We start from the raw sequence: 19220 nt of genomic DNA on the forward strand, positions 1-19220 counted from the left end.
AGATTGATCCATTTACCGTTATATAATATCCTTCTTTGTCTCTCAGTCTTCGTTTTAAAATCTATTTTGTCCAAAATAAGTATTGCTACCCCAGTTTTGTTCTTGTTCCCATTTGCATGAAATATCTTTTTCCACACCTTTACTTTCAGTCTACGTGCCTGTCTCCATCTGAGGTGGGTCTCTTGTAGATAGCATATGCATGGGTCTTGTTTTCTTATCCATTCATCTACCCTATGTCTTTTGATGGGAGCATTTAATCCATTTATATTTAAAGTGATTATTGATAGGTACATAGTTATTACAATTTTATTATTTGTATTTTGATATTTTGGTGTGTGTTTGTTTTCCCCTGTCTTTTTCTTTAGAAAGTTCTCTTAACATTTATTATAATAATGGTTTGGTTGTAATGAGTTTTAGCTTTTTCTTGTCTATGAAGCTCTTTATCGCTCCTTCAATTTTAATTGATAGCCTTGTTGGATATAGTAGTCTTGGTTATATGTCCTTGCTTTCCATTACTTTGAATATTGCCTGCTACTCTCTTCTGGGCTAAAAAACCTCTATTGAGAAGTAGTCTTATAGGAGCTCCCTTGTAAGTAGTTAGTTGACTTTCTTTTGCTACTTGTATGATTCTCTTTGTCTTTAATTTTTGCCACTTTAATTTTAATGTGTCTTGGTGTGGGTCTGTTTAGGTTCATTTTTGGGGGGACTCTGTGTACTTCCTGAGTCTATTAGTCTACTTCCTTTGTCAGGTTAGGGAAGTTTTCAGTCATTATTTCTTCAAATAGGTTCAAGTCTTTGCTCTCTCTCTTCTCCTGTTTGTACTCTTATGATGCAAATGTTGTTATGCTTGATGTTATCCCAAAGGTCCCTTAAACTATCTTTGTTTTATTTAAGTTTTTTTTCTTGGTGTTCTGATCATGTGTTTTCTGCTACCGTGTCTTCTAAATTGCTGATTCTATCCTCTGCTCCATCTAATCTGCTGTTGATTCCTTCTAGTATATTCTTCATTTCAGTTATTGTATTCATTATTATTTATGACTGGTTCTTCTTTATGGTTTCTAAGTCCTTCTTTATGCTTACTACCTCTTTGTGGAAGTTCTCACTAAGTTCCTTAAGCATTCTTATAACCAGTGTTTTAAATTCTATCTGGTTGCCTCTATTTAGTTAGTTCTTTATCTGGAGGTTTCTCCTGTTCTTTTATTTGGGACATGTTTCTTTGTTTCTTCATTCTGAATTGGCTTTCATGTATTAGGTAGATCGCCTATGTCTGTTAGTCTTTGCCAGGTGGCTTTAAGTAGGATGTGTCTTGTATGGGTCAGTGGTGCAGTCTCCCTGATCACCTGTTTTCAGGAGTGTCCCGTGTATGTGTTGTGCTTATTCTCCTGTTGTAGTTGAACCTTGATTGTTTTTGGCATGTCAGTATGTGGGACTGACTCCCAGGCTGTGAGAACTGGCTATGCCCACAGTGTATGAGCTGTTGTGTGGGGGCTGACATCTCAGAGAGGGATTCACCACAGTGGGCTCTAGTGCCTGTTGAGACTACCCTTTGACTATGCTGCTTGTGCAGCTAACCGGATAGTGCTCTAGTATGCTATGAAGCCAGCCTCTGGTTGTGTTGTTTCTGGTATCACGTGGGAGGGGCTTTAATGCAGGCCAATTTCAGCCTTTCCTATGGCCAGACTGGGACTACTTGATAGGATCTACAAAGCTATATGTGATTGGCTGCTGCCTGTGCTGGACCTAGAGGCATGTGTGAGTGGCCTTGCTGTGAACTGAGTCCCACTGCCATAAATATTGGGCCTGGGGCAGTTTTGCAAAAAAAGGCCTAGGGCCCCCATAGGCCTGTTGCCACCTGCCGTCTGCCCATAATACTCAGCTGTTGAAAGAGCCTCCTTAGATGTGTGGGCCTAGCTGGTTAACCTGGTGTTAAGAGTATCCCCAGCAATACACTAGGCATGACTGGTAGTTTATACAAAGTTAATGCAGATTCAGTTCTTGTGCCAGTGCCGGGCATATGACCACTTTGCAAAACGCCCTGAGAACACCACAGCCAGCTACCACTCACCTCAGGCCTGCATATCCCTGAGAGGTGCCCAGGAAAGGCTGCAGCACAAATTGTGAAAAACTGTTTACCACCGAATGTTCCTCAGGCTGCTGCAGGCTATCCACTGCTGTAAAAGACTTCCACAGCTTGTGGGGTGGGGCTGGCCACCCAGGAGCCAAGACTGACCCCGGCTATGCAGCACTAGATGGATGGGGCAGGGATCCAGGGCATCACCACGGTGGTACACATGTGTGGATTTTACCAGACCAATGCAGACTCAGATTTGGCCCTTTGGGGAAGGGTTCAACATAGAAAACATGGCACCCATCTGTAGGCTACATCTGAGGTAGGCTCCACCCAGGGACCATGGAAGCTGTCTCTTCAGCCCTTGTCCCGAAGGCACACAGCTGCGTCTTTCCCTGTATGTGTCTGGCATCTCTCAAGTTGCTGCCCTTCCACTGGAGCCCAGGAGAGTGCAATCGAATGAGCCTCTGTGTGGGCACTTTAAGAGGATGTTGGGATTTCCAGCTGCCTTCCATCTCACCCCGATGAGCAGACAGAGTCCTCACTGATTTTCACTGCCAGATATTGTGAGGACTTCTCAGAACAGGATCCCCGGGCCTGCGAACTGATGTGGGGCTGGGATCCCTCTGTTTCCAGGGGGATGCTTTACACTGAGGTGTCCCTCTAAGTTTTCAACCACTACCTATGGGTTTGGGGTCAGCCCATTTTGAGTGTCAGCCCCTTCTACCAGTCTCTACTTGGTCTCTTCTTTATATCCTTAGTTATAGCCATTCGGTTCAGCTAGTGTTCAGATGATTCTTGAGGTTGACTATTCTATGATTTAGTTGTAATTCTGATGTGATACTGGGAGGCAGCAGGCATAACATTTACCTACACCTGGACCTTGTCTCCCTTATTCTTTTTTAATGATTGCATAATGTTCCACAGTATGGACATACCTTGATTTATTTAACCAGCCCCCCTCCATTTGTTTTCAAATTTTAAATTATGATAAACATTGAATTAACAAACATTCCTTGTACATGTATAAGATGGATATTTTTATAGGTAAGAAAGCTGAGATTGGAAGAGGCTAATGAATTGTGTTTAAAAGCACTTATTTACTAAGTAGCAGCCCAGGACACAGACTAGCCTATGTTCTTTCTGCTATACAATGTTGCTTTTAGTCTTCAGTGTCCAGAATTGAAAATGAAGAGAGTGTCCTTTAAATCACCCTTCACACATGCTAACTGGACTTCTCACACATACGTTTTGATGACCTCTCCGAGGCTGCCAACATGAAAATGCATGTGGAAACTAAAGGATAGGAGAGCCTGGGCCCAATTTTGTTACATGAACAAATATATATCAATATGCAAATGAAATCCTAGTGAAGTTACTTGGAATAGACACGTCCTACCAGACTTTAAAATGAGAGCACTCTCTTTTTCAGTGAAAATTAAGGTATAAGGAAAATTCATGTTTTTTTTTTCAGCTAGATGGGTAAATAGGAGGGAAGCATGGATGGATCTGGCAGGAAGCATATTTCTTTGGTCCACTGATGGAGAGCTGAGACAGCCTTGGGGAGAACCACCCAGAATGCCCAGGTTGCCCTCAGAAAATTCCCTGTAGTAGATGGAGGTTTCTGAACAATTGTTAAGAAGAAACCAACATCTTTCCCTCAGGATTTCTTTCCCACTCAAGAGACTTCGTACTTGAAGCTAAGTAATCCCTCTACTGCCATTTATACATTCAGTCTGAGATTGACTAGCTGTGAGTCTGGGAGAAGAGAAATACACAGAAGGGGGTGGTTAGAGCTGCCCCGCTTTCTGTCAGCCTTCTGTTCTTCTAAATAATGCGCATCACCCTTTGTGAGAAGCTAAGAATTCCCCTTACAAAATAACATTTGGGGTTAAATACACACTCGTCAACACAAATAAATACCTCTTTTCCCATGATGTGCCGTATACCATACTTCATAAAGTGACCCATTAGGGCCCCAAATAGCCATGCTACTTCTTGCCTCACCCTTCACACATGCTAATTGGACCCAACATCACAGGGAATTTCCTGACTACTCCATACAGAGCAGTCTCATCCATGTCACCCTCTATCTTATTACCCTACTTTATTTCTTTCATAATCTTTCACTACCTGAAATTGTCATACTTTTCTTTATTTGCTTTCTACCACTAGAATATAAGCTTTATGAGAACAGTGCCTTCTCTTTTTTTGTCACAATTTTACCCCAGTGCTTAGAAAAAGTGCCTGGTACATACCCTGTTTCCCCGAAAATGAGACCTAGCTGGACCATCAACTCTAATGTGTCTTTTGGAACAAAAACTAATATAAGACCTGGTATTATATTATATTATTATTATTATTATTATTATTATTATTATTATGAAGACCCGGTTTTATATTATAGTAAGATAAGATCAGGTCTCATATTATTATGTGCTCCAAAAGACACATTAGAGCTGATGGTTCGGAAAGGTCTTATTTTGGAGGAAACACGGTAGAAGGTCACAGTAGAAATTATTGAATGAATTCCATTTTTTTCATAACACTCTCTCTCATTGTAGCCTAGAAAAAAATTCCATCATCTTGAAAGGCTTAGATCAAGTATTACCTTATTTAGGATGTCACTCATTCATTCATCATATGTGTTGAATGTTTACCATGTGATAGAGGTTACCAAACTTTATCTGTTCACAACCCCTTTAATGTCCTGGCAATTTTTCTTATGGCACCTCCAGGTCTAACAGTTCCATCTATCACATAGTTAGGTCCAAATAACATAATAGGTATTTGTTCTCTAACAACTTAGCAGCAATTTGAAAAAAAAACAAAAAAAACACCAACAAACTGTGTGTGTGTATACATATATAACTTGAAAAAAAAATAACATTTTTATAAAGAATTCATAAATAGCATTTACTTACTAATAGTATGTGTGAACCTGTTGGGCACTGCACAACTTCTTAAAGTCTGAAATCAGATTGGACAATGCCACCCTCACTTGCTGTCTTATATTCTCACAACGTTTGCTTTTTATCGAAGTAAACCCAACTTTATAAAGATATCATGGAAAGAAATACAGCATGATCTAGGAGTTTGCAAAGTGTCCAATAGATGCAAGTATTTTTATGTTTCCCATGAATATTTAAAATATCCCGCAGAAGCCCTGTGAGTTTGCTGTGTTTCTTGGTACACAGTTTTAGAAGCACAGTATTAGAAACTTCGTGTTAGGCACCGGGTGTACAGTGGTGAGAAAAATCAGACATGGTCCATCTGTGACCTCTTAGTACTTTGTGCTTACCTTCATACTGGTAGTGTTTTACAACTTTTTAATTAATTATGTGTTGTGTATCTGTATTTTATACTACACTTTGATTTCCCTGAGGATGAGTACCCTCTCTTTTCATTCATAGCAGAAGCTCCTAACATCCCTAAAGTGGAGCAAGAATGGAATGCTCAATAAACTTTGGTTAAATACTGAAAGATTAAATGAGAGGATGAGTAAGTGAACAAATGAATGGCTCTGACAAGTAGCACAATGTCTTATTTTCAGCTACCAGAATAAAGACTTGATTATATGAAAGTTCACCTCCTTCCTATCTTAGATGTACCTGTTGGCTGGAAAAATGGCCCCCCATGTTGGCCCACTGACTGCCTCCTGCAGTTGCTATTATTTACTACAGCATCTGTCTAGACTCCAAGGGTATTTTACTGGCCAGAATGTTGTTCCAGTAGTTTGTGTGTTTTTTCCAAATTTTGACCAAGGAAGGTCTGTAATAGAATGTTCATTCACTCCATGTGCTACTCTTTGACTTTTGACATAAAGCATAAATGTGCTCTGATTTTATGCTGTACAAAGGTCCTAAAAGAAAAATGGATAAATGGATCAAATGGGAATTTACCTTGTATCAACCATTAACGACCATGTGAAAGACTCTAGGAATGCCATGCACCTTTACAACCTCAATGACGAGAATTACTGGTTAAGATGGATGGTCGAGGTCTGTAGCAAGGACAGGAACTTTGCTTCTACTGTCCACATTGGCTCCCTCACTCTGACTCTATAGCTGGTTGTAAATCTTTTCACTAAGTATTACCAGTCACTAAACTATCATAGATATTTTCATTGGTCTGCATTCAGATCCAAATCCAGGACAGCCTAGACGTAATACTTTTGAAGAATTAAAGAATTTTTGAGCTGGAAGGGACCTTTGAGATCATTCAGTTCAACACTGTCATTGTTTGGGTGCAGAAACTGAGGTCCTCAAAATTATGAACTTGCCCTGGATCATTCTGTTCTCTCTGGCCATATAGCTGCTGCATTTGTCTCTTGTTGGAATGCTGCACATAAGACATTCCATAGTAATAATGCTGGAAACCATAAAAGTAGATTGTATCAAATTGAGAATGAAGCAAGGTGGTTTAAAAAAAGATATTCTACTTCTAAAACATACCTCAAATTTTCCTATCAGTGCCACTCTAATCCAAGAAACCATTAGTGCTCACCTGAACTACTGCAATAGCTTCCAAACTATCATTCCTGCTTCCACTCCCTTCTTTGCCATCTATCCCCAGAGTGACCTTGCAATCAAACCTATCTTTTGTAATAAGTCTAACACTCTTCTCCTCTCCTTAAAGTTCTCCAGTAGTTTTCTTTTATACTTAAAATGTAACACTCTATAATGTCCTGCGTGATCTAACTCCTGTCTACATTAAGGTACTTTTTTTCTTATCTTCCAATACTCTTCCCTTGTAACTATCCTCAAGATGTACTGGACTTCATTTTTCTTTGAATACACCAAATTCCTTCACAGTTCAGAGCCTTTGCACTAGCTGTTCCTTCTATCTGGATTCTCTGCCTCTGATATTTACAGAGCTAGTTCCTTCCAGTCATTCAAATATCATTCTGCAAGTGGACTTCCCTGACCATTCAATCTTTGAAGTGGCCACCAATCACATAACTCTCTGCAGAGCACTGATCATTACCTGATATTTTTTTTCTTTTAAATAATTTGTTTACATGATTTTGTAATCTGGTTTCCTCCATTAGAATGAAAGCTTCAGGAGAACTGGGCCTTAGTCTTCTTCACTGATGTTCCCCAGAACCAAGAACAAGTCAGGTGCTTACTTTTTTTGGAGTTAATGGGTGATATTTTGTTTTAATGCGCTAAAAACATTTTTAGTTGTATCAACCATGCCTGAGAAGACAGAAATCCCTTGTTCACTCACCTCCCTAGGAGTTCTAGAAGAGATATGAAAATGTGGCTTCCCAACTGTAATCTTATGTTTTTGTTTTTGTTTTTTTTTAAGATTTGCAGTGGCGCAATAAAATCTTAATAAAGAATTGGACAGCACCATCCACTCTCACAAGCACCTTAGCTTATTATGTTGCCAATTGTGGTCACTGTCTCATAAATCTCAAATCTTATGAAGATTAAGGATAGTGACAAAAAAAAAACACACAAAAAAACCAATTTATGAGTAACAGCAATAGTCTAAATACTTTGGAAGTCAATTGAAAATGCCTACTTAAAATCAAGGGGTTCATATTTCTGGTCAAGATGGCAAAGCAGGTAAGTGCTATGCTTGCCTCCACTCAGGACCACATCAAATTTACAAATAAACTAAACAACAACCATCATTGAGTATCCCTTGAAGTCTAGCTGAACAGAAGTCCTACAACTAAGGATATACAGAAGAAGCCACCCCGAGATTGGTAAAAGGGCCAGAAATATAGAATGGACTGGTCCCACACCTCATGTGGTGGTTAAAAATTGGCAAGGATATCTCAATAGCAGAGGTCCCCGTAGGAGTAAAGAGTCCCAGCCCCATGCTGGGCTCCCCAACCCAGGATTCCAGTGCTGGGAAGAGAAGTCCCCATAACTCCTGGCTGTGAAAACCAGTGGAGAGTGTGGCTGAGTGAGAAGAGGGCAGCCGGAGTTCCAGGCATTACTCTTAAAGGACCTGTTCACAGAATTCCTCCCTTATGGAGCTCCAGAACTGAGGCAGCAGCTCATAAGTTGTCAGGGACATAACAGGAAGAACTGAATTGTCTGGCTGTAGGGCAAAGGCTGGAAGGGCAGCTTTCTTCCAGAGAGAATTGCTGGAAGAATCCATTATTTCTTTGTTGAGCTTTCAACCCTCCCCACACGCAGATGCAGTCGGTGACCATATCTGAGTCTCCATCTGCATGGCGAACACTGTTCACCCCACCCTGGTGATTCCTTGAAACCTGCCCCATCAAACTTGTGGACCCATTCAAGCCACTTCTAGTGGCTTTTCCATACAAACAGCCCATCTTGGCTCATGATGCAGACTTTCCTAAAATCTCTTAAAGGTTCACAAAACCCAAACAGGAAGCATCTGGCCTCGATGTGCCCTGTACCACTTGCTAAGCAGCCCTGAGCTCAGCCCTAGTGTCAGCCAGCCTCTGTTTGCAGCTTGGCCTCTCAAGGCATCTCCAAGCCTAGTGTTGGATGGCTGCCATCTGAGAATTGCTCATGCTAAGTGACCCCAGGCAAAGCACAATCTGAAGCTGAACTTGGCCTATGGTGGGTCCCCTCTCAGGAGGCCCTGGGCCAGCACAACAGATGGAAAGTTTCAGACTGAGCCAGAACACCATTCAGGATGAAATACCGAGGATGAAACACCCAAAGGGCAGACTAGGTAGGCACCAGAACCTGCTAAAGAGAATACTGCTCCATAGGGTCAGCCCCTACACAATAGCTCCTCCACTGTACTTACTGCCAGTTCTCACAACTAACTGAGGGTCAATCCGTCCCATTGACATGAAAACAGCAACTAAGACTCTACTATCACAGGCCGCACACACAACACACAGAAGAAAAATACATGGAGCAGCCAGCTCAGGTGACCATGGAGAATGAACCAATGGGCCCCACAGGACACCTACTACATATGGCCACTATAGCAAAACCAGGAGACCTAGCAGCCCTACCTGACACATAGAAACAAACACAAGAAGGCAGCCAAAATGGGGAGACAAAGCAACATGTCCCAAATAAATGAACAGAACAAAGGTCCAGAAAAAGAATTAAACAAAATGGAGACAAGCAATCTACGAGACAGAAAGTTCCAAACCTTCTACTAAGGATGCTCAATGATCTCAGGGAGAACTTTGATAAAGAGATAGGAAGCATGAATATGGAGATGGAAACCATAAAAAATAACCAGTCAGAAATGAAAAATACAACTGAAATAAAAAATACATTGGTCAAAAACCAACAGCAGATTGGACAAAGCAGAGGATCAAATCAGTGATTCAGAAGACAAGGTAGCACAAAACACCCAATCAGAATAGTGCAAAGAAAAAAGAATCCAAAAAACTGAGGATAATTTAAGGGGCCTCTGGGACAACATCAAGCATACCAACATTCGCATCATTGGTGTACTAGAAGGAGAAGAGAGAGAGCAAGGAATTGAAAACCTACTTGAAGAAATAATAACTGAAAACTTCCCTAACCTGGCCAAGGAAATACACATACAAGTCTCAGAAGCACAGAGAGTTGAACCCAAAGAGGCCCACACCAAGACACATCATAATTAAAATGCCAAAGATTAAAGATAAAGAGAGAAACTTGAAAGCAGATAAAGAAAAGCAGTTCGTTTCCTACAAGGGAGCTCCCATATGACTGCCAGCTAATTTCTCAACAGAAACTTTGCAGGCCATAGACAACAGTTTAGTGGTTACCAGAGGGTAAGGGGTGGGGGGTGGCAGATGAGGGTAAATGGCATCAAATATATGGTGATGGAAGGAGAACTGACTCTGGGTGGTGAACACACAATGTGATATATAGATGATGTATTACAGAATTGTACACCTGAAATGTACGTAACTTTACTAACCATTGTCACCCCAATACACTTTAATTAAAAAAACAAAAACAAAAACAAAAATACAACTTTTCAGGCCAGAAGGGATTGGCATGAAATATTCAAAGTAATGGAAAAAAGGACCTACAACCAAGATTACTCTACCCAGCAAAGCTTTCATTTAGAATTGAAGGACAGATAAAGAGCTTCCCAATACCAAACCAGTATTACAAGAAATGTTAGAGTGACTTCTTAAAGGAGTAGAAGAAAAGATATCAAACACATGAATAATAAAATGGCAGTAACTACATATCTATCAACAATTACTTTAAATGTAAATGGAGTAAATGCTCCAATCAAAAAACATAGGGTAGCTGAATGTATAAGAAAACAAAGCCCTTATATACGCTGCTAACAAGAGGCTTGTCCCCACTATGCTTTCTCACACTGGTTGCCCATAGGTTGGCTCATTTTATGTAGTCCTTTTGAGTTGTTCTTATTCATTGGAGTCAGGCTGCCATTGGCTCTTTATTTCTTGGTTCTGGGGCTGTTTTCTCCATGTGCATTACTTGTTCATTCAAAGTGAAGGTATTATTAGGAAGATATGATTTTTCAGGTAGTAGAGTAGCTAAGGTTAAAAATAAAGCCAGAAATAGGAGATCTGATTTTAATTTGAGTGAAAACAAAGTTTGGAAGAAAATATTTAGAATACTAATTTCATTGATTATCTACTTGAGGATTTCTGATGTTCTTTAAAATCTGTTTTTACATGGAATAGGGCAGGGCAGTCGCTTCTTTATTGCAGTAGAGGGCAATGGGGCTTTTTTATTTCAAGTCTTTTACTTTTGAGTTTTAAAAGTAGTTTTAATTAACAAAGTAACAAGAATTTTAAAAATTGAAATGAAAAATTTATGATGAAAAATAGCAATCCGTGCCTCCTCCTTCCCCAATCCTGTCTCATTTCCCAGAGGTAAGGTTCAAGTCTTCTAGCTGTTTTTCATATTTATCTCCATATTTCTAAAATAACATCCTTATACTGCTATTTTTTATTTTTCATTTTAGATTTTGTCTATTCCTACTATAAACTATTATATATCTCCTTTTATATCTCTCTATATCTTTCCAACACAGTTATGTGACAAAATTTAATTAAATCAAATTGTAGTGTTTGTGTTAGTGTATGGCTGCGTACATGTTGTTCATAGCCATGGCACAAATTATGCTATAATTAAATTTCAGGTTGAAAGAAACACAGACTAAAAGTAAAGGGATAGGAAAAGATATTTCATGAAAATAGAAATTAAAAAAAAAAAAAGGCTGGGGTAGCAATACTTATTCTGGACAAAATAGACTTTAAAACATAGGCTATGACAAGAGATAAAGAAGGACCCAGTAATCCCCCTTCTGGGTATTTATCTGAAGAATCCTCAAACATTACTTGAAGGGATATGTGCTTCCATATGTTCATTGAAGCATTTGTTTACAATAGCCAAGATACAGAGGCAACTTGGGTGTCCAACAATGGATGAATGGATAAAGAAAAGGTGATATATATACATATATATATATATATATATATATATATATATATATATGTATATATATATGTATATATATCTGTGTGTATATATATATACACACACACACACATATATATATATATGTATACACACACACACACACACACACACACACACAATGGCATATTATTTAGCCATAAAAAGGAATGGAATCTTGTCATCTGCAACAACATGGATTGACCTAGAGGGTACTACGTTGAGTGGAGTAACTCAACCAAAAAAAGACAAATGCCATATGATTTCACTTACATGTGGAATCTAAAGACAAAATAAACAAAGAAACAAAACAGAAACATACTCATATATACAGAGAATATTTTGATGGTTGCCAGATCGGAGGGGGGTTAGGGGGTGGGTGAAAAAGGGGAAGGGATTAAGAAGTACAAATTAGTAGTTACAAAATAGTCATGGGATATAAAGTATTGCATAGGGAATATAGTCCATATTACTGTAATAACTATGTATTGTGTCACATGGGTACTGGATTTATTGGGGTGATCACTTCATAAGTTATATAAATGTCTAATCACTCTGTGTACCTTTGAAACTAATATAATATTGTACATCAACTGTAATTGAATAAAAAAATGAAATAAATCAAGGGGTACAGATTAGAGATTCAATTTGAATATACATGAAGGTGTAACCTAAGGAGAACTTTTTGATGGGCCCCAGGGAAGATCTCTGAGACCTAAATGACTCACTTAATTGGTTTGCTAGTTCACACCTACTGTTTCTCCCCAAAGTATCCTTAGTCTTTCCTTCCCGAAAGAGAGCGAGCCTTGCAATTTTCCTAGGAAAAAAGCAGGGACTGTGAAATGGGAAAAGTTGGATGAACTATGTCCTTAAGATTATAAACAGTTTACTTGGACCACATAGAAACAGTATAAGAAGGTATCCTGCCATAAGAACTATGCAAACATTGTGGGAACGTTAACTTTCTCATATTAATATACTGTCTGTAGAGTAATTAACAATAAAACTTGAAAAGTACATGAACTAATTTCAGGGGAAGCCAGAAAATTTGGGAAACTGAGGAGACATATTCTCCTTGGCCTTGGGGAACAAGAACCCAAAGAAATATTGCAACAATGTAGTAGCTCTATGAAGAATAAAACAAGTGAGAATCTCTGTAACAGAAGCGGTTCAGAAGAGCCCTAGGAAGCTGTCCAGGGATTAAGGAGTGACCCCTGAAATTTAGCTAACAAGAAACCCTCCAATTATTCCGAAAGAAGTATCTAAAAAGAGAATATTTAACTGAACTTCTTAGTTTGAAAAAGTGGAATGTGATTATAAAAAGATCCTTTCTTACAAGATTTTTAATTTGTTTTTTTGGCAAGGTTGCTTCTGTCATGGCCAAAAGCCATAAAGAAGAAAAAAAAAGCTTCAAATTATTTGAAGACTCTTGGTTCTCATAAAATAGTCAGTGTCAGTTTGATTCTAGAAGCTATAAAGAGTTGGCTCAAGTAATGCTACAGGTTTTAAGTCACATTAGGTCAGAGTCATAGTCTGCATATATCCATGGAAATACTTATAATGATAGCAAGGAAATTGTGGGCTGTTTCTGAAGGGCTTTAAGGAAAGTGTAGGTAAACATCTGCTCAAGATGCTTTAGGCATTCATCTACTTAGATGAGTTTGGACCCTTTCCACTATTCTAAAAGGGAAAGAAAAGGAGTAGAAGGTAAGGAGATTCTTTAATAACATTATGGTGTTTCTTTTTTTAAACTGATGTATGAGATATCACTACAATAAAAGGGATAATAAAGAAAATCAATGAGCTAACGTACAATTCCATGAAAATTTTTTTCATAACATTTCTAAAACACATTAAGTCAATACCATTTAAAAAACAAAACAAAACAAAACAAGAACTTTATAGCTCTTTGATTCTTTTAATCAGTCCATAGTTCAGTGAGGATGTGTGTGTGTGTGTGTGTGTGTGTGTGTGTGTGGTGGACAGGCAATGATACCGTGTTACCTGGCACCTACTGTCCTAAATGGAAAGAGAGAAATGAACTAGGCAAAATTTTCTATTGAAAAATTACTATTATTCCCAATAATCATGAATTCTAGCTCTTTATACTCTCCCTGGTCAGGCATTTAAAAATATACACTTTTCATTCATGTTAGTCTCTCATCTCATCTGTATTCTGATCGTGGGTCACTTCCAGTATCCATTTTCACATCCTATGTCCGTATTCTTTATTACTGCTTCAGTGCAGGACAGAGTCCTAACACCCTGTTGACCATGCTCTCTGTCAGATCAGGCTTTAACCTCGCTGAGCTCTCTTTACTGCCCAACGATTCTTCTATTTTGCTTTGCTGGCTTCCACTCAATTTCCTCAGTGGCTATTCTAGGCCTTATGCTCACTTTCCCAAGGCTGAATCACCTCCATCACTTTCAGCAGAAGACTTTGAAACCTCTGCAGAGAAGCTTGAGACAGTTCTTCATAAGCAGTCTTCACTTTTCTCTTGTTTAGAAATCTTTCTATACCCTCATCTTTTGTTTCTTAATTTGTATCTGTTTTCTAAGAATGAAGTACATGTCCTTCTTCTTTTTCAAGATTCCTGTTCTTATTGTTACCTACTATCTCCTTTGGGACTTGTGGCATCAAGTATATCTACTCTCACCTCCACATATGGTCACTCTGTAGATTAACTCATCTCTCAACTGTCTCTCATTGTAAACAAAGAACCCACCCACCCTTCCATGACTCCACAAATAATAAGATATCTCATTTCTGTTAACACCTTATAGAAATAGCTTATCCCCATCGACTCCATTTCCTCATGAATATATTTCTTTCCTCCCTGTGATCTTAATTTCATTCCTAATGCACTATAGAAACTATTCCCCCATTGGCCTTTTTTCATACTTTAACCTCTTGGCAACATTTATCCTACTGAATGTCTTCAGGAATTCTCTTTTATTTCTCCTTCTACTTGTCTCATGGTGTCTCGGAGGGCTTATCCGGCACTATGTTCTCTTTTTCTCTGAAAATAGATATTCACCAAAGTTCTGAGGATCCCTTCTCTCATCATGTTATACAATCTACTGAACAAACTGCTACAAGATTTGAACAAGTCTTCAAATTCTATATTGCTTACTTTGTGTTTCTAGGGCTTGAGCTCCGATCTCTTTCCTTAGATCAAACCCTCATTGCCTAGTTGAATATACCACCTACAAGATCAGCCTGCATGTCCAACTCAGTGGTGTCCCTAAATCAAATTTATTATTTTCTTCTCCCAAACCTCCTCCCAACTTTCTTATTTTTGATAACGACACTTGCCATTCTTCCAAGCAGCCTGGGTACTCATTTAGCATTTGGCAAATATCCACTATACGTTAACTTACTATATGTAAGTCAAGTGCTTAGCCTTGGGGATACAGGAGTGGACAAGCTGTATGAGGCACCTCTCTTCATGGAATTTACATTCTAGAGTGGTGGGAAAACAGGAAACAAACAAGTAATTAAATAAGATAAATTTGGGTTGAGGTAAGTGCTATAAGAAAAGTTACATGTGATTGATAGACTATTTGTGAGGGATGGGTTTAGGCAGTGGGACAATTAAGTTAGATAAAATGGTCAAGGAATCCTTCCTGAGGAGGTGGCATTTGAGCTGAGACTGGAATAAGGAAAATGCCCATCACGCATTATACTGAAGAAAGAGCTTCTCTAACAGAAGAATCAGCAAGGGCATGAGCTCTAAATATGCACACACCTGTTTTCTTTATTCTCAGTTCAACTCATCACTCGGATTTTAATTGCTTTAGTCTTGCTTAGTGACCTTTTCATCTCTCTTTTATCTAGTTCCTCCTGGTTAAACAAACTCCTATTACTGCTTGCTCCCCATTTATTTCCTGTTCCAGTGCATCCCTCATATCACGACTGAAGTGAAACTATAATGTCATACTCTCACTCAAAAACCTCTAGTGACCCCTCATCATGCACTGAACAAATATAAATTTGGAAGCGTAACATTCAAATCTGCTCATGGTGTAACCTCAAAATATTTTTCAATTCTTCTATTCCATATTGATAAGCACAATCCTACCAAAATTAGTGATCCGAACACACCTTACACGTTTCTGCCTCCAAAGTTGCCCATTATGTCTCCTCCACTTGGAATGGCTGTCACCCCCTCCCCCCCAGTTTGGGCCACTCACAGCCCTCCCAACCCTCTGAGCCCGACCTCAAATCACCTTTTCCTTGAAGACCCTTCAGATTTCTCCGTGTTTAATCCACAAAGAACTCCCTCCTTTTCTTACAGCATTTGCCATATTTTGACCGAGAATGTGACTATATGCACATCTGTCTTTTCTCTTTACATTTCTTACTATATCACAGATGTCTTACGACAGTGACCACATGTTGTTTATCCTTGTACTACTGTAGTGCCTCACACATAGTTGGCAATGAATCATATATGTCGAATGCAGGAATGAATCTGAGTTTGATTAACTAACACTTATTTCCTAATACCCCAAGTGATTTCCCTTTTGTCATTTCTTTTACTGGTTCTTAAGAGACTTAAATATAAAAAGTCAGAAAGTAGAGAGGAAATACACACAGTTCTTGTTTTGAAATAGTCAAGTGAGTTTCAATCTGGCCAAATTTGTATAAGTTTATATTGAAGAATATTAAAAATGCTTATTTTTCAAAGCTGTCTAATCTGTATAGTGAGTCAAATCACTCTTAGTGAAATGAGAATTGATTGATTTCTGCTCAGGATACACAAAACTGCTTAGCATTATTCATTGCTTTAAAAAATACATAATCACAATCGCAGAACCTCAGTACTTACCACATTACTGCATGTTCTGTATCGAATATTTCTTCCCTCACAGCTCCTAGATGACAAAAAGAAAAAACAAAACAAAACACACCTCATTATTACCTACGTTAGCTCAATATTTGAACTATTTTCTTAGAAAAAGAATTCTCTCTTAATACTCATATAAGAGTCTTTCTTTTCTTCTGTGTATGTTCTTTAGAGGAGTTACTATCAAATACTAAATTGTGCAGATCTGAAGAAGTTGTACATGTAAACTGATTTCTCCATGAGGGTTGAAACTTTTTGCTTCAAAAGTTGTCAAAATAAGTACTTGCAGTTAGTTCTTATTTAATCAAATAAATATTAATGCCACATTTTCTGAAAAATATTAATATTAAATAAATTCTGTCTTCTTACTTATTTCTGGTATAAAACTGAAGAGATATTTCACTGAAAAAACTTAAAGCTTGACTATGAGAAAAACTGGACTTAATATTCAACATGTCTTATAAAATTGCACATCTAAGGATATAAAAAATAATCATTCTTAAAGAATTATTTTTATTTTTAAAATACATGCCCATTGTAGAGGCTTTACGAAAGGTTACCTGAAAGAAAAAAAATATCCCTCTTAGTTTCCTCACCTAAGATAATCACTGTTATTTTGATTTATTGATTTCTTTCTAGTGTGGAGGAAATCAAATCACTTATACAATTTTGTGGCTTATTTTTTTCCACTTATTTTTTTGGAGTTATTTTCCCACACTATTAAAAAACTTTAAAGACATCATTTTGAGAGCTACATAATAGTCCATCAAATGATATGATCATTCTTCCATTTGTACAATCATTCTTCCATTACTTATCATTTAAATAATCTCCAATTTCAGGTTTGATAGAGTGCAATGAATAATATCTGTGCATGTGCTTCATCCAAATTTCTGACTATGTCTTCAGGACAGATAAATTTCTAGAGAGAGAATTACTGGACTAAAGGGAATGGACTTTTATAAGCTCTTGATAAAATTCCCAAATTGCATTCATTCCATAAAGGTTGTACCATTACATACTCCCACCAGCAATACATGGGAGTTTCCATTTTACTAAACTCTTGTGAAAAAAACAATCAATTTTTGATTAAACATTCAGTGATGATACTTAAAATAAGAACAGCAGTACTATGCTCTTTCAAAATAAGTCACACTGTTTTATAAAGTAAAAATACAAGAAATCCTGAGAGAATGATTATACTAATAATGAATAGTTATGGAATTCCAGGTACATTTCTAAGTTTATTATATGCATTTATTTATCTTCTCAAGAACCCTGGGACACAGGGTACTATCATTATATCCATTTTACAAATGAGAAAAATGAAGCTTAGGTAAGTTAAGAAACTTCCCCACATCACACAACTATTAAGTAATGGAGCTGAGATTTGAAACCAGGCCATCTGGCTTTGGAGCTCTCACTCATAACCAGGATGCTTTACTGCCTCCCAATTCACTTGTTTGTTCCACTAACATCCACTGAGCTCCTATTATGTCCTGGGTAATGCATTTCCTTCTGGGAATACAAAGAAGAATGAATATGACATGGTTTTCACTAGTAAGAAAATCACTCATACAATCATAATTCAGAATAAGAAATGCTAGATAGCATTTCTGTAAGGTATTGAGAATGTTATCAAAAAGAATATGCATTAACAATAAAATGTAGCAAAGGGAAGAAAGGACTAGTCAGGCATTAGATTCATAGAAAAGAGGAGAATGATAGATACATGGCTGCCATTGCCCAGCCCAGCAATGTCCCAGGCCAACAAACTTCAAGTCCTCCAGGTTCCATGGGCAAGACTGTTGCTGTCACGAGGCAGATGCCTCATGATGACCTGACTGATGCCAGTGAATATTCTACCCATCCCAGCAATACCTGTTGTTACGATGCCATGTTGACCAGACAACTTGCCAAGACTGATCTGTTTTTTTTTTTTTATGACTGCTAAGAGACAGAATGTGCTGGTCAGGCTGACATGGGTATTCTGGTCCATGTGACAGACAGTCTATTTTTAGTTGTGAGTTAATAAACTGGCATTCTTGTTTGAAAACGTTAATCTCATGGGCCAAGTCATTGTGAGTCTACCTCCAAGACAAAGATCTGTTTCTGGTGTGATTGCTGAAAAATATCAGGTTTCTGAGTCTAGAAAGATGAGAGCTAAGGCTCCAGTAGATGGCACATTTACAAGGTAATAAATTATACAACCCAGAGGTCTTTGGTAGCATGCCATTTAGACATCAGTGTTGGCAGAATGTGGTATGTTTTTTGATTTTGAAATTCCAAGTGCATGTGTGACATAGTGTAATGGTTAAGAGCACCCACTTTGAAACCAGAATCCTCTTTCTGGAATCCTGTCTTTATTCCTCAGTTTTTATATGTCAGTTTTTTTATCTGTAAAATGGGCTACTATTACTTATCTTCTGGGATTATGATGGGGATTAACTGAGTTAATATTTATGAAGCATGTCCAACAGTGCCTAAAACATAGCATTGTATAGACCTTTGATAAATTAAGTGCATAATAGGTGCAAAAATATAATAGATATTGAACGGGGGTTCAGAATATGACGAGAAGAAACTGTAGGCAGAGACACAGAGGTACAAAAAATATGGTACATGTGCAAATGTTCAATCAGTTTTGTGTTGGTTGGAATTTTGAGTTTACGTGGGAAATTGCAGGAGATGAGATAAATAAATACCCTCTAAATTTGAACTTGGGGCAATAGCCAAAGGGAACCCCAATGAAGGTTTTAAAACAAGAATACAATGATGACTTCTTGCTTTTAAAAAAGTGAACTACGGTGTAAATCATTAAGATCTGAAACACCTGTTTTTCATCTCCTTTACTTTTCCTAACCATATCTCCCTGAAACGAATAATGAAAACAAATACGAATTAGGAGTTTGA

The 19220-nt window shown here is 38.0% G+C and overlaps 1 protein-coding gene across 2 annotated transcripts in view; it reads right to left on the reverse strand.

The window, feature by feature from the left end:
- Positions 1 to 19220, reverse strand: part of ADAMTSL1 (ADAMTS like 1) — a 385708-nt gene that overhangs the window by 315709 nt on the left and 50779 nt on the right. For both annotated transcript variants that reach the window (XM_081066820.1, XM_081066819.1), the window contains exon 3: positions 16290 to 16335. In XM_081066820.1, the coding sequence (XP_080922946.1) occupies positions 16290 to 16335 (46 nt within the window). The remainder of the gene's footprint in view (positions 1 to 16289; positions 16336 to 19220) is intronic.

This window comes from Rhinolophus hipposideros (genome assembly GCF_964194185.1).
Source record: "Rhinolophus hipposideros genome assembly, chromosome: 11".
Taxonomy (NCBI): domain Eukaryota; kingdom Metazoa; phylum Chordata; class Mammalia; order Chiroptera; family Rhinolophidae; genus Rhinolophus; species Rhinolophus hipposideros.